The sequence below is a fragment of the Scyliorhinus torazame genome, chromosome 13 (assembly GCF_047496885.1).
Source record: "Scyliorhinus torazame isolate Kashiwa2021f chromosome 13, sScyTor2.1, whole genome shotgun sequence".
Taxonomy (NCBI): Eukaryota; Metazoa; Chordata; class Chondrichthyes; order Carcharhiniformes; family Scyliorhinidae; genus Scyliorhinus; species Scyliorhinus torazame.
Window position 1 is genome coordinate 202,047,626 of NC_092719.1, and position 26,006 is coordinate 202,073,631.

The 26,006-nt window shown below is 47.3% G+C and overlaps 1 protein-coding gene across 1 annotated transcript in view; it reads right to left on the reverse strand.

The window, feature by feature from the left end:
* LOC140388539 (guanine nucleotide-binding protein G(t) subunit alpha) overlaps nt 1-26,006 on the reverse strand; it is an 85,618-nt gene that overhangs the window by 22,637 nt on the left and 36,975 nt on the right. Inside the window, exons 2-5 of the mRNA XM_072472911.1 lie at nt 8,657-8,699; nt 3,181-3,322; nt 1,780-1,937; nt 71-199 (exon numbers count right to left, since the gene is read on the reverse strand). Of these exons, the coding sequence (XP_072329012.1) occupies nt 71-199; nt 1,780-1,937; nt 3,181-3,322; nt 8,657-8,699 (472 nt within the window). The remainder of the gene's footprint in view (nt 1-70; nt 200-1,779; nt 1,938-3,180; nt 3,323-8,656; nt 8,700-26,006) is intronic.

Genomic DNA, 26,006 nt, shown 5'->3' on the forward strand with positions numbered 1-26,006 from the left:
TTACCCGCTGAGCAGGATAGGTGTGCAGACTGGGAAACGTTAACCCACTTTTGAACCCCATTTTCAGTACCTGAAGTTGAGATCTTTCAATCCGAATTGAGTCTCAATAATACCGGTGGTTTTCACTCTTGATCGCAGCACGTCTTGCTCGGTGGGGAGGTAGTTGGGCTGGACAATCCGATCCAAGTCATTAAGGTAGCTGGAGCAGTCAAATGAAAGATAAACCAGCAAGAGTCAGCGACCAGAAATCGGATGAAATGTCAACAATTATCCTGGGAAGATGGGACAAGGGGGAGCCAAAGGGAAGGCAGAACGGGACATGATTTTGATTCTTCCCTTTCTTTGATGCAGTTGGTCTGGAGCCTGCAATTTTTGGTTTTATTTCTGAATCTCTCGGTGTCGCTAGCCACAAGTTTGCTTGTCTGTTTGCTCAGTTTGAAGATTAAATATCCTTTTGGCAATTTCAAAGATCAGGGAATCGTGTCAGTTTTCTGGCTAAGATTCCACAGTGACACCCTAACAAATTAATTGGCCATTTAACCCACTTGCTGTTCGTGGCGCCTTGCTGTGTGCAATCCAACTGCTGCAAAACACAGTCAGTGTTATTTAAAAATAGCTCGGGACATCTCGGGGATTTGAAAGGTGCTGCATAAATACCACCTTTCTTTACACCTGAAGCCATTTCCAAGCTCACACCCCGACCTTTCCTTTACTGATCAACCTTCACTAATCCGGCTCCTGCTCAATGCCCAACTCTTTCTCATCCCTCTGCTACCGCAAGGTGTATTTGGAATGTTGTCTGTTCAATGTTTTAAATTTGCAATTAATTTAATCTAATCCAGGGGTTACTGTAGCATAGTGGTAATGTTATTGGATGAGCAATCTGGAGCCCATGACTAATGCGCTGGGAACATGAGTTCAAATCCTACCATGGCAACTGGGTAGGTTTAAATACGCTGAATAAAATCTGGAATAAAAAGCTAGTCTTGTTAATAGTGGTCATTAAACTACCAGGTTGTTGTAAAAAAAAGCATCTGGCTCACTAATGTCCTTCAGGGAATCTGCCATCCTTACCCAGTCCGGTCAGGGTCAGGCCCATAGCGGTGCAGTTGACTCTTCACCCCTTAGCCTTTTAGGGTGGCCAGGTAAACCGCTCAGTTGTAACAAACTGCTACTCTGAGGGTACAAATGCAGTGCTTCACAAGAGCTTCACAAAAGAAGGGCTGTTTAGCACTGGGCTAAATCTCTGGCTTTGAAAGCAGACCAAGGCAGGCCAGCAGCACGGTTCAATTCCCGTAACAGCCTCCCCAAACAGGTGCCGGAATGTGGCGACGAGGGACTTTTCACAGTAAGTTCATTTGAAGCCTACCTGTGACAATAAGCGATTTTCATTTCATTTCATTTTCAAAAGCATCTTTCTACCGCCACCTTGAGGTCCATTGGGCATGTACAACGTTGCCAGTCTTTGCTCCTGTAGTAGCAGTTTATTACTGGTAGATGGTGCAGTTGTGCTGTCAAGAGTTTTATAAAGTACAGCTGCGCCATCTGTTGGCAGAGGACTATCTAACGAGGCAAAGAAATCTCGACGCATTCACGCAACCAACTGACTTTCGGGCCTTGTTCTGTTCGCAATCGGGGCAGCCATTTTGCCTCCAGCAATTAATAACTGGTTCAACTGTTTCTGAGTCAAGGACCTGACTATTGGCTGCTTCTTTCCCTGCCCCGGTTCACCGTGGAGTTTGGCTACAGAGCCAATAAAACAAAGGAGGGTCCACCTACTAGCCAGCAGAATCATTCAGTTGGTACTCGGAGGCTCGCTCGAAGCAGGCCTGGATGCCGGAGTCCTTCCAGAGACGGCTGATAATTTCGTACAGCTCAGTTGGCATGGTCCCCTCGTCAATTGTGTCAGCGAGATGCATCAGTTTGCGAGCATCATCCTGTGGGAAAGTGAGACTCACAAGGATTTGTTGTATGATCTCTCTCCCCCCCCACCACCCCCCCCCCCCACCCCCACCCCACACGCTCTGTTTGCGACCACGGGACGGAATGTAGCAGAAAGGCCGCTGCACCCGGATTTACCGCTTCAGAAAAAGTGGCTCTGTGCCAGCGCACGCCCCTCTGCAGCGGGTTCCCTATGTCAGGCGTGGTGTTGTGGGGAGGAGCTACGTTAAGGTACAGCCTGACGTGGGGGTCAGAGTCGTCCCCCCCCCCCCCTCACCCCCCCACCACCCACCCAGAAAACCCACGCCTGGAAGCTATCAACCACAAAATGGTACAGAACTGAAAGAGGACATTCGGGCCATTGTATTGGTGATAGCCCTTTGTGAGATTATTCTTCAGCGCATGGTAGTTCAACCTCCGAGTATAAATGCAAATTGAGGGACGAGTCAGTGGTCCTCCGTCAATTTGATGGTAAATAATCCATGGCAGTCCTTGAAGGACCACCCCCCCTCCCCACACTCCCTGGAATCTGGCCCACAACGATACCTGTGTGCTTCATTTTAAATTCCGTGTGGAATAGTATTTTGCAATGCAGAGATACCACATTGTTCTGGCTCATCGAACTAGGATGTTACTGCCTGCCATGGGCATACTGGAAGGCGTTACAGATTAACAATTAACCTGTTTTGCCACACACACACAACTGCTGGAGTGGGTCTTGAACCTGGAGCTAGTTGACTCAGAGGTGGGGATGTTGCCCACTGCACCAGAGGACCTCTAAATGTGATAATTAGGCATTGAGGGATTAAAGTGCAAACTGTTGGCCGTGCGATCACAGAGTAAATTGTACTGCATAGGGGACTGTGGCATTACTGCTACACATGTGATTGCAGAGTTCACCTTTATCACACGTGGCACTGTGCTGATTGCGTCTCTTGTCAGAAGGGTTGAGAATCAGAGGGCACCAATTTAAGGTGAGCAGCAAAAGACCCAAAGGCCACATGAGGGAAGTGAGTGTTTTGGATCTGCAATGCGCAGCCTCGTGTGGTGGAGGCAGAATCATTGGGACTTTCAAATGGGATTTGGTTCATTATCTGAAGAGAAAATATTTGTGGAGCTATAGAGAAAAGGGTGGGAAGTGCGGCTAACTGAACCACTCTTACAGAGAGACAGCAGGTCACAGTGAATTGAGTGGGCTCCTTCTGGGCTGCAGCCATTCTATTCTATGGTTTTACAGACCTGTCTGCCACTGTCTCCATATCCCATGCTCAGTGTGGTCATTGCCTTGACAATAGCCATCATGGACTGCAAGGTGTTACTGTAGATGATGGAGATGAACTCGAGACATTCTTCACGGGAGTAGCCATCTTGGTGAATAATTCTGTCAAGCAACAGAGTACACAAGGATTTTAACTTTGCACGGAACCGCATTATGAGGTACTGTCTAATGTTCAGTCTATCTAACTGTGGCACAGTCGGGTCTCTGCTAGTTTAAATGAAAGCAGCACTCATTCAAATTATCCGCACCAATGTTTATTGGTACCAAATCGTTCTGTTTATGAAACAAATCTTGCCCCTGTGCCGAGATGCATGACATCTTACTGGGAGTTTCTAGGATAGGGTATTTAGTAACGCAGATTTTTTTTTTTATAAAGTATTTTTTATTCTCCTCCTTTTTCACATTCTCTCCCAAATTTACACCCAACAATAAACAATAATCAGTAATGAATGTAATGTCAATCCCCATATCAATAACAACGATCCCATCCTCCCGCCAAACCCCCAAACATTAGTCCGCATGTTAACATAAACAAATGATAAAAAGGAATCAGGAATCACCCATAGTCACCATTAACACGTACAGCACCCCCCCGCCCAACTCTCCCAGCCCCAACCCGCCCCCCCTAATGTTCGATGTGATCCAATTCTCGAAAGTGCCCCCCCCCCCCCAGCCACGCCAGGGCACAGGGTGGAGAGGTTGATCTCCACCCTAACAGCCTTCGAGCGATCAACGAGGCGAAGGCTACAACATCTGCCTCCGCGCCCGTTTCCAACCCCGGCTGGTCTGACACCCCGAATAGTAATGCTGATATGACTGCATTTTAAAAATTCATTTATGGGATGTGAATTAGGCCCCCATTTATCACCCATCCCCAATAGCAACTTGGTGGTGGTCAACTGCCTACAACTGAACAACTTACTAGGCTATTTCAGAGGGTGGTTCTAAGTCACCTATGTTGCTGCTGGACTGGAGTTACACACAGGCCAGACCAGATAAGGGTGACAGATTTCCTCCCCCTGAAGAGAATTAGTGAACCAGGTGGGTTTTTTGCAACACTCCAGTGTTGGTCACCGTTAATTATCTTTTTATTCCAGATCCACTGATTACATTTCTCCTGCTGCCTTGGGGGAATTGTGAACTGGGGCGGGATTCTCTCCTACCTGGTGGGGCAGGGGGTCCCGGCGGGACAGAGTGGCGTTATCCACTCCGGAGTCCGGCCGCCCCAAAGGGGTGGAACCCTCCACACCTTCAGGGGCTATGCGCGCCCCGGAGTGGTTTGAGCCGTGCCGGCCGGCGGGAAAGGGGCTTGGCGCCACGCCAACCGGCGCCGAAGGGCCTCCGCCGGCTGGCAGTGGTGGCCCGCTACAGCCGCCGGTGCGGAAGAATTGAGTGCCCCCACAGCACAGGCCCGCCTGCAGATCGGTGGGCCCCCGATCGCGGGCCAGGCCACCATGGGGCACCTCCTGGGGCCAGATCTCCCCGCGCCCCCCCAAGAACCCCGGAGGCCGCCCGTGCCGCCAGGTCCCGCCGGTAAGGACCTAGTCCAATTTATGCTGGCGGGACTGGCAAAATACTGGCGGGACTTCGGCCCATCGCGGGCCGGATAATTCGGGCGGCCCCGGGGCCCATTGAGTCGCGCCGGTCCCCGCCATTCTCCGAGGTGGGCGACGCGATTCACGCCGGGGCGATTTTGGGGGGGGCGGAGAATTCGGAGGACAGCGGGAGCGGGATTCACGCCGACCCCCGGCGATTCTCCGACCCGGCGGGGGGTCAGAGAATCCCGCCCCTGGTCTCCCCAGGGCTTTGGACCTATAGCCCTCCGGTAATTCTATCACTTATGCTACCATCTCTGTTACTGGAGGAACCTTGCTTACTGGCAAGTTTTCTGATGGGGAATGTCTGCTAGGATGGAATCCATGTTTTTGTGTTGGATTATCGCAAACTTTTAATGCTATTGGCCACATGTTAAGTGACATTGGTCTGATAAATGAAATAATATGCTTTTTCCCATTTTGTGATATATTACAAGAATATTGGTCCGAATGGCCTCTTCTTGAGATGTTTCTACATTATTGGGGTTGATACATTGATTCAGCAAAGTGCATCCAAGGGATCACAAAAAAGAGCAGGAGGTAAAGGTTTAACATTATTTTTTCTGATAAATTTAGGGTACCCAATTAGTTTTTCCAATTAAGGGGCAATTTAATGTGGTCAATCCACCTAGCCTGCACATCTTTGGGTTGTGGGGGCGAAACCCACACAAACACGAGGAGATTGTGCAAACTCCACACGGACAGTGACCCAGAGCCGGGATCGAACCTGGGACCTCGGCGCCGTGAGGCAACAGGGTTAACCCACTGCGCCACCGTGCTGCTCTGAAGCACCCCACTTAAGCCCATGCCTCCACCCTATCCCCATAACCCAGTAACCCCACCTAACCTTTTTTGGGGACTCTTAACGGCAATTTAGAAAGGCCAATCCACTCACATCTGCACATCTTTGGACTGTGGGAGGAAACCGGCGCACCCGGAGGAAACCCACGCAGACACGGGAGAACGTGCAGACTCCGCACAGACAGTGACCCAAGCTGAGAATCAAACCTGGGACCCTGGAACTGTGAAGTGACAGTGCTAACCACTGTGCTACTGTGCTGCCCTGGCCATCAAATCCTGGGGTGGGGTGGGTTTCGAACCCAGAACTCCTGGTTTCAGAGACAAAGATGCTGCCACCTGCACCATGAGACCTCCTTCAGAGAAATGTGCAAAACTTCAACTAAAGAGCAGAGACCTAGGCATTGAAAATGTCTTGAATTACACATGGTTTATAAACCAGAACCGCTGGGGCAGCACGGTGGTGCAGTGGTTAGCACTGCTGCCTCACAGCACCGAGGACCTCGGTTTGATCCTGGCCCCGGGTCACTGTCTGTGTGGAGTTTGCACATTCTGCCCATGTCTGCGTGGGTCTCACCCCACAACCCAGAGATGTGCAGGTTAGGGGAATTAGCCACGTTAAATTGCCCCTTAATAGGATAACAAAATAAATAAACAGGAACCGCTTAATACCATAAATATTGGCAAGCTCTGTTCCTTTGATTTAAGTTAGTAATAATTTTAATATATTTTTCAATGAGTCCAATCTTGTTCTTCCTATATGAATTTATTTTATATATCCTAATTTTGTTCAGGACATTATACTCTGTAATTCTGAAATGCGGAAGGTAGATTATTTTAGATTTGTCACTGTTGGTTTGCTGAGAAAACTGACTATTTCTGACACAGGCCATTTGGTTTATTGGTTTTTAGAAAGATTAAGGGCGTGATCTGTCAGCCTCGTCACTTCTCGCGAGATCTGAGGCCTCGCGATCTGGATCCCACACATTGATGGCAGGGTCCAGATTTGCATAGTCAAGTGAGCAATTAGTCTCACTTAGAACATAGAACATACAGTGCAGAAGGAGGCCATTCGGCCCATCGAGTCTGCACCGACCCACTTAAGCCCTCACTTCCACCCTATTCCTGTAACCCAATAACCCCTCCTAACCTTTTTGGTCACTAAGGGCAATTTAGCATGGCCAATCCACCTAACCTGCACGTCTTTGGACTGTGGGAGGAAGCCGGAGCACCCGGAGGAAACCCACGCAGACACGGGGAGAACGTGCAGACTCCGCACAGACAGTGACCCAAAGCGGGAATCGAACCTAGGACCCTGGCGCTGTGAAGCCACAGTGCTAACCACTTGTGCTACCGTGCTGCCCACTATGTCTACTCCGGATCTACCCAGTGACCGGGATCGATCAGCCTTGCCTTGGAGACCCCGAGCGGGCATCGTTTTAGCTCCTGTTTCCACAATCGTGGACTCAACCTCCTGGCACTTGGGGGGGGGGGGTTCCTTGGGTGTTCAGGCTCTGGGCTGGGTGGTTCCCTGGTCGCCCTGATGCCATGTGGGTGGTGTAGCACTGCCAACCTGACAATGCCAGGGTTCCCAGGTGGCACTGCCAGGCTGTCATCTTGTCATGACCGGGATCGGGCCTGGGAGATCCCTGCCCTTATGAGGTGAGGTGTGGAGGGCTCGATGATAACCCTCTAGTTGTTGAGTTGGTGGGGGGTAGGGCTGTGGTGGGTGGGGAGGGAGTCAGAGAGTGGAGTGGAACTTGTTAGCAGGGTTGTTCTCTGCACTGCCAGCGACGGGAAACACCCGACTAAACGCTCCCGAAGCGAGACTCTGTTTATTTCCATTAAAACGTGCCCTAATCGAATGAGCTGATCAGACTGGCAAATACAAATGATCTCCAATCAAGCTCCACTGAGGCTCCTGCCTCACTGAGGGGGAGGGCAGAATTTTGGAAAGATATTGGAGGTGGGGCCTTGTCGACATTGGCCTTGGAGAGCTGCGTGCTGATTTGCTGTAACGGTTCCACCAATGGGCAACTTTAAAAGTGGATCATTTTTAGAAGTGTTTTACTTTTAATTGTTGAAGGATGTCAGCTCGCCCCACGCAAGCGTCCAGTAGCCATATTTTTTGGGGCACCGGGCAGACGTCATTTAGAATTAACAAGTTAGTGGGCAAGATGCCCCCCCCACCCCCCCCACCACCCCCCCCCCCCCCCCCCCCCCCCCCACCGGCCCTTGTCAACTTTGGGAGCCTCACTTTGGTTGTTGGGGCTGTCGGACTCTCAGGGCTGGAGTATCTCCTGAGGGAGCTCACCCATCATCCATAGCTGGACAGTAAGCCGTCACTCAGGCCACTGCTTGGGGAGCAGTTCAAAAATCACGGCAGGCCTCAGACGTTGATGCAATGAGGGTGCGGGGTGAGGACCCAGATATTGCCCCCATCCTAAATCAAACAATCTGTCCACAAAGAGAGAACCAAATTCCACATTGAAAGGACGACCAGAGTCGAGAACCGTAGCATTCACTCCAAAATATGCATTGTAACTGGCCTGAATTGGAAAGTCAAAGAGCCTAATTTCTTACTGCCTGCCTCCCAGTAACACCAACAGTCACATTCTAACTGGCAATTGAAAACTGGACACTGCCAGGCCAATGTGACTTTTATCCATTACCAGACATAGACATAAACATAGAACATACAGTGTAGAAGGAGGCCATTCGGCCCATTGAGTCTGCACCGACCCACTTAAGCTCTCACTTCCACCCTATCCCCATAACCCAATAACCCCTCCTAACCACTAAGGGCAATTTAGCATGGCCAATCCACCTAACCTGCACATCTTTGGGCTGTGGGAGGAAACCGGGAGGGAACCCACGCACACACGGGGAGAACGTGCAGACTCCGCACAGACAGTGACCCAGCGGGGAATTGAACCTGGGACCCTGGCGCTGTGAAGCCACAGTGCTATCCACTTGTGCTACCATGCGGCCCAAGCCATTTTAACAATAAAATTATTTTCAAAAGAAAAAGACAATAACTTACTTCATCTGCTTAACAATGGTGCTCTTGCCAGATTCTCCAGCGCCTGGAAGAGAAGAGATGTGGTTAGGAAGTTATTAAAGTTATTTTTTCCAATTTAATCGCACAGGTTATGGGGCAAATATTTAAAAATATGCAAGCATTGGATAACCTTTCAGTGGTTGAGGAACCAAAAGCAGCAGATTAAATGTAAGGAAGTTAAAATCATAGAACGAGCTGTTGAGTTTCTACCACCTCTCTCAGAACAATTTAGCTCGCTTCACTCTCTGGCCCTTTCCCCGTATCTCACTTCATTTTTCTCCCGTTCAGGGGCCAATCTTGATATCGTTCAACCAATTTCTATCAAACTAATAGGAGAGGGCCAGGCAGTGGTGTTGTCCCTGGACTAGTCATCCAAGGATTACTATTGCCGATTGTTGTAAAAACCCACCTGGTTCAATAATGTCCTTTAGGGAAGGAAATCTATCATCTTTACCTGGTCTGGCCTATATGTGACTCCAGATCCACAGCATTGCGGTTGGCTCCTAACTGCCACTCAGTCCAAGGGCAATTAGGGACTGGCAACAAATGCTGGCCTTGCTAGCGACACACATAACAGAATAAAAAGAAACCAAATTGGTGCAGTAACTGCATTCTGCCCCTAGGTGGTTTCAGTCTGCTTTACAGAAACAAAAGATTTTGAAAAATAAATTTAGAGTACTGTGGTGAATGTATTCACCATAATATCTGTTGTCTGTATAGTACTGTGGCCTATGGCCAGGGAATGGTAATATGATCTCCTTCCATGTATTGTACTGGAACCCTGGTGGGATCTGCCTCTGGCAGGGAGGTATATAGACCTGCCGTCTGTGGGCGGCACTCATTGTTACAGCAGTCACAGGCAGGCACGTTCTTGGATAATAAAGCCTCTGTTCACTCGTTCTAATCGTCTTGTAGTGAATTGATGGTACATCAAGTACCCAATTATTTTTTTCCAATTAAGGGGCAATTTAGCCTGGCCAATCCACCTACCCTGCACATCTTTGGGTTGTGGGGGCGAAACCCACGCACACACGGGGAGAATGTGAAAACACCACGTGGTCAGTGACCCAGGACCAGGATTCGAACCCGCGTCCTCAGCGCCATAGGCAGCAGTGCTAACTACTGTGCCATCTTACCGCCTGTACAGAAACAAAAGTAGTGACACCATCAGTATTGTGTTGATACCAGCCTTACCCAGTCCTAGGACTTTGTTGTCAAAGAGGCTGGGTCCAGTTGCCCTGTTGCCCGCCTGCCCTCTCTCCTGGAATGCATGCCCAGTGAAAGAAAACACTGTGGCAACAGTGGGGAAAGTGACAGAAATGTCGCTTGTAAGTACTACTTTCTGAGTGTTGGCTGCTGCATTGCGACACCCACCTTTCACTTTCCTCGCAGACACCATCCGACGCACCAACAATATTGTGGCAAATTATCCCTTCAAAGATATATTTCTGTCACACATTTCTCCCAAACTCTCCCATGTTCGTGTACTATAACAATTTATATATCAAAACACAAACCATTAGAGAGGAGTCAGCTTTTATTTTAGACAGTATTTGAATTTCTCTGGTCCAGCCTCTGTTACATGCCATAACAATGAATAATTTGCATCTTTGTGGTGCCTTATTTTGTTGATAAGTCTTAAATGCTTTACACAAAGAATGACTTGTTGGAGGACAATGACTATTCTTATGTAGGCTGTTCCAGTGGGCTGCCCACCTGTTCCACTGGCACCTGATGCCCACTAGACCACCATGCCATCTCACTGGCACAAAATGCCTTGTTCATTTGAGTTTGGCTATGACACGGCAAGAGACCCAGTCCGCTTGAGTAGATTGGGTATTTTTCTAAGTTGTGGTTGAGATTCTTGGGGCAGCTGAAGCCAGCTGTGCAGAGACACATTGATCAGGGCCCCAACTTCCAATAGCATTGTTCTGGCTCATGACATCCCGAGGCAGGAAGACCAGGCCCGATAGTTCCAAAAATAGATTCACCGAGTATATCGGGATGAGCGAGTGTCAGGTTTACATTCATGATAAAGCTGGCAAACACAGGGTCAACACTGTCACTGAATTCATCCCCGAGGTTTCATAGGAGAATCAGGTTGGATTAAATATTGGGTTGAAAAGGCTTTCACATTCTCAGAAGCACCTCAAAGCACTTCATTTACAGTGCATCAATTTGAAATGCTGTATCTATTGTGTTGCAGCAACCATTTCAGACACCGTGGGCGGGATTCTCCCCTACCCGGCGGGGCGGGGGGTCCCGCCCCATAAGTGGTAATGAGATGAAAAGTCAGTTCATCTGTTTTCAGCGCTATTGGTTGACGGGAAAGATATTGCTCCTCAATTAGGTCACGTGCCTGAATCACACAAAGACTAAATCGCAGCGATCCTTTTATGAGCTCAAATTCCTGCTCTGGAACTCAAAACACAGGTAAACGTGCTGCAGTGAGCGAAGTTCAGTGATTAGTTCTTCTTGAGGCAATGTTTTAGTGCAGCCGAACCGCAGTATGGATTTGTGTCGTCCAATATGTTCCAAAGAAGATTCATGTTGAACTCAAACCATTACCTCTGTTTCTCTCTCCACAGATGCAGCCTGACCTGCTGAGTGTTTCCAGTACCTTTTTATTTCAGATTTGCCGCATTTGCAGTATTTTTCTTTTTGTTGTGGATTTTGTAGGCTGTCTGGGATAGCCTACATCCTGAATAACGAGTCCTGCTCCTTTGATTGGATTTGATTTATTGTCACATGTACCGAAGTACAGTGAAAAGTATTTTTCTGCGGCCAAGGGAACGTACACAGCATGTATACAGTAGACAAAAAAAGAATAATCGACAGAGAACATTGACAAATGGTACATTGACAAACAGTGATTGGTTACAGTGCGGAACAAGGGGCCAAACAAAGTAAACACATGAGCAAGAGCAGCATAGGGCGTCGTGAATAGTGTTCTTACAGGTAACAGATCAGTCTGAGGGGGAGTCGTTGAGGAGTCTAATAGCTGCGGGGAAGAAGCTGTTCCTATGTGTGGATGTGAGGGTCTTCAGACTTCTGTATCTTCTGCCTGATAGAAGGATATAGAAGATGGCAAAGTCTGGGTGGGAGGGGTCTCTGACAATGCTGTCTGCCTTCCTGAGGCAGCGGGAGATGTAGACAGAATCAATGTGAAGGTGGCAAGCTTGTGTGATATGTTGGGCTGAGTTCACCACACTCTGCAGTTTCTTGCGATCTTGGACCGACCAGTTGCCATACCAGGCTGTGATGCAGCCGGATAGGATGCTCTCTATCGCACATCTGTAGATGTTTGTGAGAGTCGATGCAGACATGCCAAATTTCTTTCGCTTCCGTAGGAAGTAGAGACGTTGTTGGGCTTTCTTGACTGTTGCATCAACGTGAGTGGGCCAGGAAAGACTGTTGGTGATGGTGACCCCCAGGAACTTAAAGCTATCGATAATCTCCACTTCGTAGCCATTGATACAGAATAGAGTGTGTGTCGTGCTACACGTCCTGAAGTCGATGATCAGTTTCTTGGTCTTTCCGACATTTCGAGAGAGGTTGTTTTCGGTACACCATGCAACCAAGTGATCTATCTCCCTTCTGTAGTCTGATTCGTTGTTGTTTGAGATATGACCCACCAAAGTCGTATCATCCGCAATAGCCTACATCACTGCTGATAGCCTACATCCCGATTAACCAGTCCTGATCCTAATAGTCTACATCCTGATTAACCAATCCTGATGGCCTACATCTTGATTAACCAATCCTGATTAACCAATCATGATGGCCTACATCCTGATTAACCAGTCCTGATCCTAATAGCCTACATCCTGATTAACCAATCCTGATGGCCTACATCTTGATTAACCAATCCTGATTAACCAATCATGATGGCCTACATCCTGATTAACCAGTCCTGATCCTAATAGCCTACATCCTGATTAACCAATCCTGATTGCCTGTATCCTGATCACACAATCCTGATAGCCTACATCCCAATTAACCAGTCCTGATCCTAATAGCCTACATCCTGATTAACCAATCCTGATGGCCTACATCCTGATTAACCAATCCTGATTGCCTGCATCCTGATTACACAGTCCTGATAGCCTACATCCCGATTAACCAGTCCTGATCCTAATAGCCTACATCCTGATGAACCAATCCTGATTGCCTGTATCCTGATCACACAATCCTGATAGCCTACATCCCGATTAACCAGAACTGATCCTAATAGCCTACATCCTGATTAACCAATCCTGATGGCCTACATCCTGATTAACCAATCCTGATGACCTACATCCTGATTAACCAATCCTAATGGCCTACATCCTGATTAACCAGCTGAGATAACTTGGATAGTCAGAGACGTTTTCCCAGGGTAGAGGGGTCAATTACTATTGGGCATAGGTTTAAGGTGCGAGGGGCAAGGTATAGAGGAGATGTACGAGGCAAGTTTTTTACACAGAAGGTAGTGGATGCCTGGAACGTGCTGCTGGAGGAGGTGGTGGAAGCAGGGCCAATAGTGACGTTTAAGGGGCATCTTGACAAATACATGAATAGGATGGGAATAGAGGGATAAGGACCCCGGAAGTGCAGAAGATTTTAGTTTAGACGGGCAGCGTGGTCGGCACAGGCTTGGAGGGCCGAAGGGCCTGTTCCTTCGCTGTACTTTTTTTTGTTCTTTGTTCTAACCAGTCCTTGTGTTAGGAATCCTATTACGTTGCTGGAAAAAACAGCAAGCTGAAGATTGGGAACATCACAGAATTCAGGACCAAGAAAGTCATTAAGAGGGAAATAAAGAGTATGAGAGTTATCTTGCAAGTGACATGAAAGCGGACTGTAAGAGCATGTAAAAAAAATGAAAGGATTAGGAAAGACAAATTACAGTCCCTGACAGTCCAAAACAGGAGAATTTAGAATAAAGAACCAGTGGTTGGCAGAGCAATTAAAGAACAACTTTAGTTCTGTCTTCATGGAAGAAGACACGAATAACCTCCCAGAAATGCTGGGAGCCAAGGGTCTGGTGAGATGGAGGAATTGAAGGAAATTAGTAACCCTATAAAAAAATAGTGCTGGAGAAATCAATGGAACTGAATGATGATGAATCCCCAGGGCCTGATAATTGACACCCCAGGGTATTAAAGATGGTGGCCATGGAAATAATGGACATGGTGGTTGTCCTTTTCCAAAATTCTGGAGATTCTGGAACAATCCCGGCAGATTGGAGGGAGAGGAATGTAATCCCCTCTAGTTAAAAAAAGGAGGGAGGGAGGAAATGGGGAATTACAGACCGGTTAGCCTAACATCAGTAGCAGGCAAAATGCTGGAGTCTATTATAAAGAGTGTGACAACAGGACACTTCAAAAATATCAACAGGATTAGACAAAGTCACCTGTTGAGGGTGCAGCTAGTAGAATAGATAAGGGTGAACCAGTGGATGTGGTAGATTTGGATTTTCAGAAAGCTTTTGATAAAGTGGCACATAAGAGGTTAGTGTGCCAACTGAAAGCACATGGGGTTGGAGGTAATGTATTGGCATGGATTGAGAATTGTGAAGACGATCCTGTGATGAAACCTCCAGGAATACATTGAATGACATGTGGCGACCTAGGCCACATCCGTTGACTAAGGGTGAGGAGATCCCGGGGTGAACTGAGTGCAATTGAAATGTTCCTACCACCTTCCGGACCTGAAATCGCCTTTGCAGAAATGGGTTAGCTGACTCAAAAGGCCCAATTGCATTTTATGTCAAGAGATTTAAAATTAAAACTAAAAAAAAAAGCAAAGAAAGTTGAAACCTTATCTGATGAAGGGTGTACCCGCTAAACGTCCCACTCTTTGAGGATGTAGATTGTTCTGCCGTTTACGTCCAGCATTTTCCCTTTCCGTTTAAAATTAAACCCAATTTTTTTTTTTTTCATTTTTCAATGACTAGTATGAATATTATAATTAAAATCAGACTAAAATTCGAGAGAGGGAGATGAAGGTAAAAGTATTTTTTTTTAAGTCTAAAAGGCCTGGTTTGGCCACTCAGGAAGATTCTGTTGAGAGCGAACACCCCTAATGTGGGGAGACCTGGGTGAAGATAAAAAAATTGTTGAAAAAAAGATGTTCGGCTCACAAATGTATTTTTCTTTGTTGAGGGCGCAGTACATTAAAAACTGACACACGTCTGACTCCATTAATTTTATTCTGACACATTTTGAAGTATTCCTGTTGCTCTGGTAACCGATGCTGCAAAGCACAGTAATTACCAATGGTGTTTGCTGCTCAACATTTGAAATGTGTCTTTTCCAGAGTTCAAGTTCCAGGTAATGAGCACCAAAGTCTGCTCGAGTGCCATCCTGTGTTGCCCTGTCCCTCCTCCCTCGATGGTACATGGGGCGGACAGTGGTGAATTGCCACCTCTTTCTCTGCTTCCCACTTTGCCTCCTCCAGCCCTTGGCATCGCGGCGGTGATCTGGAACTTGCTGCGGGAAAATTACCACCTGGAATGTGCGGCAGATTGGTCGTTGCCTCACCAGAATGCAGGCTCCCGCCCCCTTAATTGAAGGGATATTGAAAATTGCTGGTGTGCTTTTAGAGGCAGCGCAGGGTGGCAGAGTGCCATCTTCTGTGCCAAACTCCAGCTCACAACTCAGGACACGCTGAGCTCCCGTTCTTCGGGCACCCCAGATGCCACGCCAGGGGTAAATGATGAGGCGGGAGCAGCGCGTGTGTGTTCTCTTGTCCACCTCAAGAGTATGTTTGGCAAACAAGACGTCTGGGAGGAGAGACAGCTGGCATTGCTCCAGGGCAGCCTGGATCATTCTCCCTCAGCGAGTTAAGCGGGTTAGCATTAATTTCACTGTCACCGAGTCCAAACACAGCCATGTCACCCATCTGGTCGCCAATGACACTTTTCAGCCAGCTCAAGAGATACTGATGTACAGAGATCAGAGAGTTGGCAGGGCATGGTTGGAATGGGATTTGCCCGATGCAGATTATTCTAAATTGGAACCCTCTCGCCTGCAGCCACATTAAAACAAGGATCTGGGGCTGAATTACTAGCAGAGAACAAAAAATAAAAGGGCAAGTTTCTGCTGTAACTGTTTTGCTATTGTTGGCTATTTGTGGTTCCTTATAAGCTCTGTGTACATAACTGTGTGTACCAAATGTGAGAGAAATAGGGATCAGGGTTTCTTGCAGACGATGAGGGGTGGAATCAGGGTGTCTTGCAGCCAGAATCTGCTTGCTCGCAAGACAGCACTGAGGCAGTTAGAGCACATTTGGGTGCGCTGCGTCAGGATGTTTACTCACAACCTGTGTGTGTGGATCCAGCACAGTATGGCGAAATACAATTCTTTCTATCCCACTGTTTGCATGAGAGGTTTGCCACGTGGGCTGGGATTTCAAGGCATGCTCCAGGGAGCCTCATTAAAAGTGGTCTCTTGCGAATGTCGCAGTATAAAACTTAGGCCTATGGGTTTGCTTTCTCGTTTGTACCGTATCGGGGGATGATGTCTGCTGGCTTTTGGGACACCGCTGAAGATTTCACTCCAGGGAATCTGCCCCGTGGGAAACCGGACATTCTGGCTGCAGGCAGCCTTCCCAGAATGGATGAAAAGATTGGATATTCCTGAACAAGGAATCCAAGTGACACCTCAGTGAATTTGATGGACTGCTGCTCGCCCCATTCAGTGACTTAATGTGCCTGCTGGATTCCTGCCACTGTGCTGATTCTAGTGAGACTCAAATGCAATCTTCCTGTCATTAGTTGAGAGCTGCAGCTCTCTGCGGGGTTGGTGCAGTTTATTTACATGCTGACATTTCCTGGGTAACTGTGGGTAATCCAGTGACTGCTGTGACAGTTTCCCACAGATTGGGCAGAATTTAATGCCCTCCTCCCTAGTGCTTTTGGTGGAGGGAGGGCATTTAATTGGGTGAGGAGGGGGTCGCGAGTGGGGGCCCGTCTCTTTCTCTCCTCTGCCCCGATTAGATCTGTCACAGCAAGCCTCGTGGACTCTCTTCCCACTGCAAGTTCAAGCTCTTAGGTTGGCAATACTGCCCGCTTAAGGCCACATGCTGGTATCCACCCAAAGGCACTCATTGTCTGATTGAGAGGCCCGGCATTGGGGAAGGGGAATGGCCCCTTTCTGTCAACACCCCTCCTCCTATGCCCCATACCTTTCAATCCCCCTCCTGCCATTACTCCCCTGAGGCCTGGGTTACTGGACCTGGGGCAAGTGCATTACCAGCAGCAGCCACCATTTCCTTGGAGCGCTGCCAATTCATGAAGAACGGCTGGCTTTAGATTGGCTGCCAGCCAAAGGTGGGGCAAGGCTTCTGCTCCCTGGGGTCCTTTGATCCGGGGTCAAACCAACCACTGAGCAGTTTTGCGACAGATCCTCCCGCAAGGAGGCAACATAAGGCTCGCATCAGCTCTCCAGTAAGAGGGGTTTGTCACCTACATTACATTCTGCCCATTGAGTTACTAATCTAGGTTGCATCCTTTGTGATGGTAAATGAACGATACAATGTGTTTCCCCCCCTATGGGGGGTAGTGAAACTGAAGGGGTGGTGAACCCTGTATTGCTGGTTGAAGACACCCTCGTAGCCTGCTCCAGGTGGCACTGACAGACGCATGGATACAGGTTGTCTGTCCACTCTCAGGGAAGGAACGGGGTCAAATGTTTGGACAAGGTGGGTCAGCTGATTAAACCCTGGGCTCCAGACTTGATTCCAGCAAAGGTTTCTGCGTGTTGGCTGTAGGAATTTGACAATGAGATGAAGTCCGATTAAGAGGTGGGTGGATGTGGAATTACAACACAATGCTGTCCACAATTAGGTGCAAACTGCGATACTCTAAATTAGGGAGAGCACAGGGTGGTCTGATGCCATGATACGCTATGGCAGTCTAGTGGTTATGACAAAGGCTTTGAGTTCAAATTTCATCCAGATTGAAACTGCATTGAACAGCTCCAGAACGGGGAAATTATTACTAATAAAAAAACTGCATTTATCAACACCTTTCACAACCTCACGATGGCCCCAAGTGCTTTCTTTACAGCCAATGAAATCCCTTTGAAATGTGGTCACTGTTGCAATGTAGGGAACCAAGCAACCAATTTGCACACAGCAAACTCCCTCGGACAGTGATATGGTAATAACTAGAATCTGTCTTTGTGATGTTGATTGAAGGATTAATGTCAAGGAGAGGTCTCCTGGTCATCTTCAAAATACTGGCATGGGGATCTTTCCCATTCATTTAAGGAAGTGGACCTGGTCTAATTTCTCATCCAATCGTGTAGCTGCTTCCCGAGAATTAATCATTTAACAAAATCAGCCGGTTGCTCTCCTGAAGTTATGGAGCATCACTCTGCATCCACTTTAGAACTGGGAGTGTATGAGCGCGGTGCTGAGTGTCAATGAAGACATAATTCCACCGAGATCTCTGAGCTTCGATGCTCATCTAAACAAAGGGCAGCACGGTAGCATTGTGGATAGCACAATTGCTTCACAGCTCCAGGGTCCCAGGTTCGATTCCGGCTTTGGTCACAGTCTGTGCGGAGTCTGCACATCCTCCCCGTGTGTGCGTGGGTTTCCTCCGGTTTCCTCCCACAGTCCAAAGATGTGCAGGTTAAGTGGATTGGCCATGATAAATTGCCCTTAGTGTCCAAAATTGCCCTTAGTGTTGGGTGGGGTTACTGGGTTATGGGGATAGGGTGGAGGTGTTGACCTTGGGTAGGGTGCTCTTTCCAAGAGCCGGTGCAGACTCGATGGGCCGAATGGCCTCCTTCTACACTGTAAATTCTATGATAATCTATGAAATGTAAATTTGACCAGAGAAATTGGACGACGAATGTAGTCATTCAGTTCAAGCAACATTGAGAACGTGGTAGGATCCAGTGCTGGGGAAAACAGTCCATTCTGAACCAAACGTGACTAAAACACTGCATGTGTGATAACTTGGTACGTCCCCATCCTTCCTGTCCGAATTCAGTGGGGCAGTGAATATTTTGTACTGCCTGGATTGAGAAAGAAATATACCATTTAACCAAAAGGTTCAGAGCTCTATATTGTCCAGATTCTTTCAGATGTGGCACCGCGAGAGATGGTCCTCATCAGCACATGCGACTCACAACTTAGCTTAGCGATTGAACTCTGTTTGTTTGGGGCTCGTAGGTCCATGACTGAGAGGAAAGGTGGACGTAATGTAAAAGAGGCAATTGTTGTGTTCTACTACTTTTCTTCAGAAGAGTAACACCTTCGCTTAACATCTCATTCTCATCATGTCTGATATATGACAGTTCCTACTGTATCAAAGAAGGTCTCTATTAATAACCTGGGTGTTCTCCACTGCTAACTTTTGAAGAGGGAGTGCCACTATAGGTCACATGAATCATTGCCCTTGAATTATACCCGTACCATGTCAATTATATTTTGATTCCTGCCGACATGCTCTTGAAGGAGTTAACTACATTTTTGTTGGAAGTCAGAATTGGCTTTGTTCTTATTCCAAGACAATAAAGAGATGATTTCATTTTATTTCACAATGTTTTCTCTGATTCTTCTTAATTTGTTGCTGGTTACTTCCTCAAGAGGAACACCTTTACTAAACATTGGTTGTGAGATCCCTCTCACCCTAGCCTCACAGATCAGAACTGTGTTATGATTACGGGTGCGCTGCTCCGTACGGTTTCTATTCCATTGCAGAGACTCTTTCCCCTGCCCTTCCTCTCTGCTGTCTCTCGCGCTTGGGAAGTGCTGGAACCTCTGGCTGAAGCAGCATTGTCCCGTGTGCTAGGCCGCAAAGCTGGAGTGGCACAAAAGTTTGTATTTTTGATTGTTGGACTTTATTTGTACCAATCTCCTCTCCCTGCCTGAGCACACATACAAATTAAACAGACAGCACCCTCTTGTTAGGGGATGTCAGAGGTTGAATTTTGGAAGTAATGTCCCAACATAGTATGATTAAACTCTGATCTTTGCAGACGTTAGTTTTTGCCTGAAGCCAAAATGAATAAAATTCCTTCTTCTCTCTGCTTAGCGAACCAACGCGACAGAATGTTGACATTCCCAAAGATGTAAAAGCGATTCCAAAGATCCCTGAGCAAAGCACCTTAATCTCATTTACTAACATGCAGGCCAATCCCACATTTTGTTTTGCAAGCTAATCAACTCCACTAACTGTGCCAGGACCTTCCTTTGGCCTCTGTTCTGCCGATCTGCGATTGGCCTTAATCGGTGCCCAAATTAGGACAGGGGCAATCTTAAACTGGGGAACAATCAGTTAATCTGATTTTCCATTATTATTCTGATCAAGCCGCGACAGCTATTTTAGGAAAGGAAAGTCGGATTAAATCGCAGTTGAAGGTGCTTGGCCCCTGAATCATTGACGGCAGACGATTCCACTTAAGAGAACATCTGATTAACGATTAACGAAAGTGAGACATGACCACCGCGCCGCTGTTACAATTCGCACCGAGGCTTGTCAATGTCATGATTGTAGGGAAGGATCATGGGACCATTTGCAGTTTATTGTCCCCACAGGTTAATGTCACAATGCTTGTTGCATACAAGTGGAGACTTAACTCGCCAAACAGTGCCAGAATTTGATCTGGTGGAGCACTGCACTGTTGGATATGCCATCTTCCAGATAGGATGTTTAGTCAAGGCCCCATCTGTCCTTTGGAGTTAATCTAAGGGGTCCCACTGAACAATTCCGAAGAGCAGTAGAGTTCTGCTAATATATATTCCTCAACCGACAAGCTACTCAGTGCTGTTTCCGAGAGCTTACTGTGCACAAATTGGCTACCATGTTTTTTAACATCAGTGGCCACACTTCATAGGCTATAAACTACTTTGGGAGTAGCACGGTGGGGCTGTGGTTAGCACTGCCGTCTCATGGCGCCGAGGACTCGGGTTCGATCCCGGCTCTGGGTCACTGTCCATGTGGAGTTTGCACATTCTCCCCGTGTCTGTGTGGGTTTCACCCCCACAACCCAAAGATGTTCAGGGTAGGTGGATTGGCCACGCTAAATTGCCCCTTAACTGGAAAAAAAATTAATTGGGTACTCTAAATTTAAAAAAATATATATCTTGAAAGGTGCTACGTAAATGCAAGTTCTCTTTTTGTTACTGTACAGTTCACACCTAAAGGGTGGCAGCATATGGGTCCCTGGTTGTTCACTTATAATAATAATCTTATTGTCACAAGTAGGCTTACATTAACTCTGCAATGAAGTTACTGTGAAAAGCCCCTAGTCGCCACATTCCGGCGCCTGTTCGGGTACACCGAGGGAGAATTCAGAATGTCCAATTCACCTAACAGCACGTCTTTCGGGACTTGTGGGAGGAAATCGGAGCACCCGGAGGAAATCCACGCAGACACGGGGAGGACGTGCAGACTCTGCACAGACAGTGACCCAATTCGGGAATCGAACCTGGGACCCTGGTGCTGTGAAGCAACAGTGCTAACCACTGTGCTACTGTGCCGTCCAGTTCAACAGTAGTCAGTAGAGGAAGGGGAAGAAATAGAGAAAAGGGATGCTAGTATTCAAAAGCTAGCTCGTTGACAGCCTATTACTTGATTCGAAGAGGAATTAAAATTGGACGGAGCATTTCCATGTGTAGTGTTTGTCAAGCCAAGCAAGGACCAAGAACCACTTTTGATTGTATAAAAATTAAATTAATTATTGATGGTCTTGCTGTAAGGTTATGGACACCGATTAATTGCATTAATTGGGAAGTTGCACAATTGACCTGAAATTGACAATGATCCTGTTAAAGGGGAAGGTATGCATTGGGATTGGAATATATCCAGCAGAATGTTTTAGATAGTGTAACACTACCAGATGGTTTGAATTTCACTCAAATAGCTCCTCTGTGAGCAAAAACTCAGCTCCTTTGTTGGGGCTTGCAGTTAAATAATAGTCCTTGTGAATATCATTCTCCTCTCGGACCATTTCCAGATGCGTACAAAAGAAATAGATACAATTACAAGCAATTGGAGAAAGATATTTGCTTTATTAAAGGGGCACTGTGCATACTCTGGAGATTAGAACTGCTGCCTCACAGTGCCAGGGACCCGGGTTCGAGTCTGACCTTGAGTGACTGTCTATGCGACCTTGCACATTCTCCCCGTGCCTGCCTGGGTTTCCTCCGGGTGCTCCGGTTTTCTCCCACAGTCCAAAGGTGTGCAGATTAGGTGGATTGGCCGTGATCAATGTGTGGGGTTATGGGGTGGGGGAGTGGACCTAGTTAGGGTGCTCTTTCAGAGGGTTGGTGCATACTCAATGGGCCGAATGGCATCCTTTTGAACTATAGGGATTCTCTGGATTTGAAGGTCCCATGTGCTGTCATAGAATTATTGAATTTACAGAAGGAGTGCAGAAGGAGGCCATTCGGCCCTCTGAGGACGCCACTTAAGCCCACACCTCCACCCTTTCCCCGTAACCCAGTAACCCTACCTAACCTTTTTGAACACTAAGGGCAAATGGCCAATCCACCTAACCTGCACGTCTTTGGACTGTGGGAGGAAACCGGAGCACCTGGAGGAAACCCACGCAGACACGAGGAGAACATGCAGACTCCGCACAGACAGTGACCCAAGCCGGGCATCGAACCTGGGCCCTGGAGCTGTGAAGCAACTGTGCGAACCACTGTGCTACCATGCTGCCCTTGAATAATAAATGCAACAAATATTTTATTAGCCCTTTGGCCCCTAAAAAGGATAGTTACCAATCAAAGTTTTTGAGTTCAATCTTAATCCTGTTATTTATAAATGCATTTGCCAAAAAGCTGGTGGAAGAAGATTCAATAAGAACTTTCAAAAGGGAATTGGGTATCTATAGTTGAAAAGGAAGCATTTGCAGGGTTATGAGAAAAGAACAGGGAATTGTATAACTCCTTCAAAGAGCTGGTGCAGGCACGTTGGATCACATGGCCTCCTTCTGTGATGTGGGATTTTATCAGTAGTCACTTCATAATGCAGGACTGGAGTATTGCCGGAAAGAGAGGCATACTATCGACGCTTTTCATCTTACACTTGAAAGCGCAGAAGCAAGAATGTCAAAGTTCAAAGGGAGCAACAATTTATACGGCTGAGAAAGCCCGCCGATTGGTTGACAAACCGACTCAGAATGGGCACTGAGAACGCACATTTTTTTAAAAGCACAATGGACATGTTAATTTGTCCTGCAGAGGACAGGTGCCTGAATATATGTAGCTTCCCGCAAGCGCAAGGGAGCTACGCTGTGAGTTCAACTGATAATCTTAATCCTTGATAATCCTTTCTTTTATGCAACCTATATAGTCACTCGCTTTGAAATTTGGTATTCTTGTGAATGTCTTGATGAGTATAAGACGACAAGCTTCAACAGGATTTCCAGCAAAATTTTATAATGCTTACGATAAACTGGACATGGTCCGTTCCGGAGAAGTTGACTTGAGGGGTTACAGTGGAAAATTCATTGACAATGCCGTTGAGGTTCCCTGTTCCTGCTAGCAGTGCAACCCTGCACATGGGTTTCCCAGTTGGGGTGGCTTCAAAGGGAAATCCCATTGACAAGCGACGGGAGTTAGAGAATCCCGCTGCCAGTGAACGGTGCGCCGCCGGGAAACACACGGCGGGGGGGACCGGAGAAACCGGCCCAAAATTGGGCCAAAGCAAAAATATATTGCAGCGGATCCCACTCTATAGCCTCTGGCCCATATAGCAGACTTGATAAACAGTATGTATGGAATTACAGTCATAAAAACAGTTTAGTGGAGTTGATTTCTCATCATGAAAGCATTACCATAATGAAATGCTAACCCCATCACAGTTGTCAGCACTCTTGCCTCTGATTCAGAAGGCACAGGGACCTGAGGACATCATCGAGGCATCAACCGTTGGATGAGATGTTGAACTGAGGCCTCTTCTGCCCTCCCCAGTGGACAGAATCAGTCCCAGGGCACACTGTGGAGAAGCGCAAGAAGAGTTCTCCTGGTGACCAAGGCAGCATTTATACCTCAACCAACGTCAGTAGAGCAGACAATCTGGTTGTTTATTTCTCTGCAGTTTCTGGGAGCTTGCAATGCGCAAATTGGGCTACCACATGTCCTTAAGTTCCAACAGTGACTAGAGGTGCTTCATAGGTAGTAAAGCACTTTTGCGTGTCCCAAACACTTTTTACCATATGTTAATACTTGGGAATATGCTTCTAGCTAATTTACTCTTTCGTTTACAAGCATTTTCTTTTAATGAAGCCATTGGTCTAATAAGTTGAGAACAAACTGTAAGCACAGTTTGACGACAACTAATGATTAGATCTGTAATCAAATATTGCAGCTATTTTTGTCCCATTATATACCTTGATAACCAGATACAATGGGAGTTTAGCAACAAGATGCCTGTGTTATTGGTGTGTGGCTTGGCAAGGGTTCGACCCAACACACTGAAGCTTTGTTCCATGTACAATAACTTCAGTATTGTTTGCACTGATGTCCCCTCTCCGTCTCCTTGCCACCTTACCAACCAGTTGGCTGACAAGTGAGAAGTTCACTCAGAATAACACTCGAGTGTCTTCTTTGTTCCATCACAACATCGAGCATTTAGAAAGTGCCTTTAACCTGATGAAACATGCCAAGCATTTCACAGGGGCATTACGAAACCAAGTCTGACAACCGAACCACAGAACACGAGATTAGGGCAGACAATTTGGTCAAAGAGGTGGGATTTAAGGGCTGTCTTAAAGGAGAAAAGCAAAGTCGAGAGGAGGAAATTCCGTGTCTAGGGGCCTGGGCAACAGAAGGCACAGTCACCAATTAGGAGCGATTTAAAACTGGGAATGCACAAGAGGCCAGAATTAGAGGAACGGAGTCTGGTGTGGGACTGAAAACAACGGCGTCAGTCTTCCCAATATTAAATTGGAGGAAACTTCAGCTTATTCAGCACTGGATGTCAGATAATTTGGCAACAATTTAGAGACTGCCTTTCACGTTCCGCACAAATAAAATGGAACGCAATTTTTCATCTGTATTATTCCTTGGCGATGGGGCTATGCAGATTTGCCTGAATGTTACTGGGGTTCAAAGAGCTAAATAGGGGCAGCACGGTGGCACAGTGGTTAGCATTGCTGCCTACGGCGCTGAGGACCCGGGTTTGAATCCCGGCCCTGGGTCACTGTCCATGTGGAGTTTGCACATTCTCCTCGTGTCTGTGTGGGTCTCACCCCCACAACCCAAAGATATGCAGTTTAGGTAGATTGGCCACGCTAAACTGCACCTTAATTGGAAAAAATAATTGGGTACTCTAAATTTATTTTTAAAAGAGTTAAATTATGAGAAAAGCCACATAGATCATTTTGCATTCTCTGGAGTAGAGAAAATTATGGGGTGAGGTTTAAAGAGTAAAGGAATTGATGGGGATCATTGATAATGAGAAACCGGGGCGGCGCGGTGGTTAGCACTGCTGCCTCATGACGCCGAGGTCCCAGGTTCGATCCCGGCTCTGGGTCACTGTCCGTGTGGAGTTTGCACATTCTCCCCCTGTTTGCGTGGGTTTCACCCCCACAACCCAAAGATGTGCAGGGTAGGTGGATTGGCCACGCTAAATTGCCCCTTAATTGGAAAAAATGAATTGCATACTCTAAATTTATTTAAAAATTAAAAATAAAATCCAAATTCAAACAACGCCATTTAAGTGAAGACGTCACAAAGCACTTCTTCACACACCAGTTACTGGGAATATATGAAGAGCTGAACGTATATATGAGGAAACTTTGGGCGCGATTTAACAAAATTAAACCGAATCCCGTTTTGGGATCACTTGCAGCACAGAGAATGACCCCACTATTAAACGGGACTCTGCTTCATTTTTGGGCCTCGGTGAGGAATGCCCCACTGAGGCCGCACTTAGGCTCATTCCCTGCACTAACGGGCTCAGCGCGGCAGTGCAAGAAGAGATCAGGACGCCATTTATAAATTGGGGTCCTTGAGACCCCGGCACAATGCCTAATAAGAGCAGGGCATCCCTGGGCCCAATCCCTGAGTACTACCAGCCTGGCACCCTGTCAGTGCCCTTGCCTGCCGGTCAGTGCCACCTGGGCACCCTGGTCAGAAAGGCTGGCAATAGCTCAGTGGGAGACTGGCCAAGAGGAGGTGCTGAAGGGAGCACAATAAAATGGGTCTTGGGTGGAATTTACTGCCCTCCCCCCATTGAGGCGGGTTTTGAGCAGGAGGGTATTTAACTGGGGTGAAGCGTGCCGGGTTGGGACCCCGCTACTTTCCTGCCTCTAAACTTTTAATTCTGGGGCAAGAAGGCTTGTGGCTCCCCACCTTGATGCCAACTGAGGACCGTCATTAATGC